At 42.0% G+C, this 2,390-nt stretch overlaps 1 protein-coding gene across 1 annotated transcript; it reads right to left on the bottom strand.

Annotated features, from left to right (window-relative positions):
* Nucleotides 1–510: 510 nt before the first annotated feature.
* LOC141097303 (deoxyuridine 5'-triphosphate nucleotidohydrolase-like) lies at nt 511–1,068 on the bottom strand. Its single transcript, XM_073584361.1, has one exon. It carries the CDS (start codon nt 1,066–1,068, stop codon nt 511–513), a length of 558 nt encoding a protein of 185 aa, XP_073440462.1.
* Nucleotides 1,069–2,390: the final 1,322 nt, after the last annotated feature.

Here is a 2,390-nt window from a genome sequence, read left to right as displayed (position 1 = left end):
TAGGAAAAGTTCAGATTCCGGTCACAATCCATAGTATCCAAATGGATGTTTCAATGTACTGCAATCACTACCTTATTGACTGGATGCCTATCTATACCAGTCTCTCACTCATGCATATCCCATTTGTATCACAATCGGTTCTTGATTGCAGTCTTTTAAACACCATCTTTATAGGACACCATGAGCACTTGTGGTTTCTTGCAACACATTTTATAACATATATGCTACTTGAAATGAGGTGGCCCCACGGGGGCCTATCCATACATATCCTTCCACTGTTACATTAGCTATGTTACAGCTCTGTCCTTCTGGCCAAATAAAGTCATCTTGTTTTCGTTCTTTTGCGCTTTCCTTCCACAACCACCTTATCTGACTGGTGTTTTGACTTTGGATTTGAGTACCCGGTGTTCATCCTTCAACTTTCACCAAACACTCGCTTCCAAGGCTTCCAATAATTCCACATATTTCCAGAAATATCTGTTAGGGAAAAAAAAAAAACAAAGCATGATTTTATTCACGCAAATAACATTTTTCCTGGGGAACATATTCCCATTTCTCCACTCCTGGTCTCATGATTAGCAAAGTATGATCCTTGCCCACAGCAATAACTTCAGCCGCCGATGGCGGTCCTTGAGGACTCTGTACCCAAATTCTAGCTCCTACATTGGTCACATCTGATGACCCAAATGCTTTATCCCCCCGTAAGGAGAGTTCTAGTGGAGCTTGTTCTTCGATGGCTTGATCTAAACTAATAGGTATTACCAACATTTGAGCCATCTTTTGTCCTTTGGAAATAACTAGCGGCTCTTGTCCTAAATTGGACATAATAACTTTAATTTCTCCTTGATAATCAGCATCAGTTACTCCTCCCACCACTATGGCCCCTCTTAAAGCAAAACTAGACCGAGTTGCCAACTGACCATAATGTCCTTTAGGCATTTGACATCCCAATCCCGTCGGTATAGGAACAGTCTTACCTGGCGGCACAATAGTCACCTCTATTGCGCTGAGATCCAATCCCGCAGACAGGGGAGTTGCTCTTTCAGGAATTTTAGCCTCTTGATTCATCTTCCACCAAGTGATTGTATGTACAATATGAGTTTCGTGTATGGTAAGATTGGGTGTCAGCATTCTCATCAATGGTGTCATGGAATCAGTTATAGGCCTATTGTTGATAATTTGTAAAGCCTCACTCAAATTGTCTCTCCACTGGCCATATTCTCCTTCCTTATTGTGTATCTTTTTCAGAGTGGACTTCAAGAGTCCATTCATCCTTTCCACCAACCCTGCAGCTTGGGGATAGTAGGGCATATGATATACCCATTGGACATTATGGTCATTGGCATAATCCTTTATCTGTTGACCAGTGGAGTGTGACCCATTGTCAGTCTGTATCTGCAGTGGAACACCATAGTATTGTGTGATAATCTCTAATGTACGTAATGTGCTCCATTGTGTGGCTGCTTTGCAAGGGAATCCTATCATAAGTCCTGAGTAGGTATCTACTGCTGTGCAGACATATTTACATCCCCTACTCTCAGTGAGTGGACAAATGAAATCCATCTGCCAAATTTGAGCTGGTAATTGTCCTCGAGCTATGTGTCCCATTACTGTGTGTGGAACTTCCCTTTTTTTGTGAACACTGTGCAATGACTTGTTTTATTATGTCCATAGTTAGTGGAACACCTCTTTCTTAGGCCCACCTGTAAGTGGCTCTTTCTCCTAGGTGTCCACTCTTGTTGTGCGCCCAAACGGCTGTACCTTGCAGCCATTTTTCTTTTTCTTGATCAACTTCAGAAGTCTGTCTAATGGCGGCGGCTTTATCTGCTTCAGAATTGAACAAACGATCAAGTGAGTCAGCAGACATATGTGCATCAACATGAAAAACAGTAGTAAGTGTGATTTGAACCATTTCTTCTATAAATTCCCACACCTCTTTTCCCCACACTTCCTTACCATGTATTAACCAACCATATTTCTTCCATCCCATCATCCAAGTTGCAAGACCATTAGCCACAGACCACGAGTCTGTGAAAAGGTGACACTCCTTCCCTTGTTCAAAACTCAATGCCAGAAAGATAGCATATAATTCTGCATATTGACTACTTTTACCGTGACCTTCCATAATCAAATGTTTTTCCAGTTTCGTGTTATAAGCCACACTTTTCCAGTGTCGCTTTCCATTGACATATCGAGCTGACCCATCAGTGAACCAAGCATGTTGCTGTTGTTGTTCTGTTAAATCTTCATAAGATTTTCCCCATTTTACAGGGGACTCTTCCAGGACAGATGGTTTCCCAGGGGATTTGATTTCTTCCCCTATTTCAGCTATTTTCTCATGGAGGGAGGCGATCCCGCCTTCTCCTTTCTTTGCTCTTTCAGAAATGTAC

The sequence above is a fragment of the Dendrobates tinctorius genome, unplaced genomic scaffold (assembly GCF_039654945.1).
Source record: "Dendrobates tinctorius isolate UK_male_01 unplaced genomic scaffold, ASM3965494v1 ptg000084l, whole genome shotgun sequence".
Taxonomy (NCBI): domain Eukaryota; kingdom Metazoa; phylum Chordata; class Amphibia; order Anura; family Dendrobatidae; genus Dendrobates; species Dendrobates tinctorius.
The sequence above is the reverse complement of the archived record's forward strand: the minus strand, read 5'-3'. Positions and strand labels throughout refer to the sequence as shown.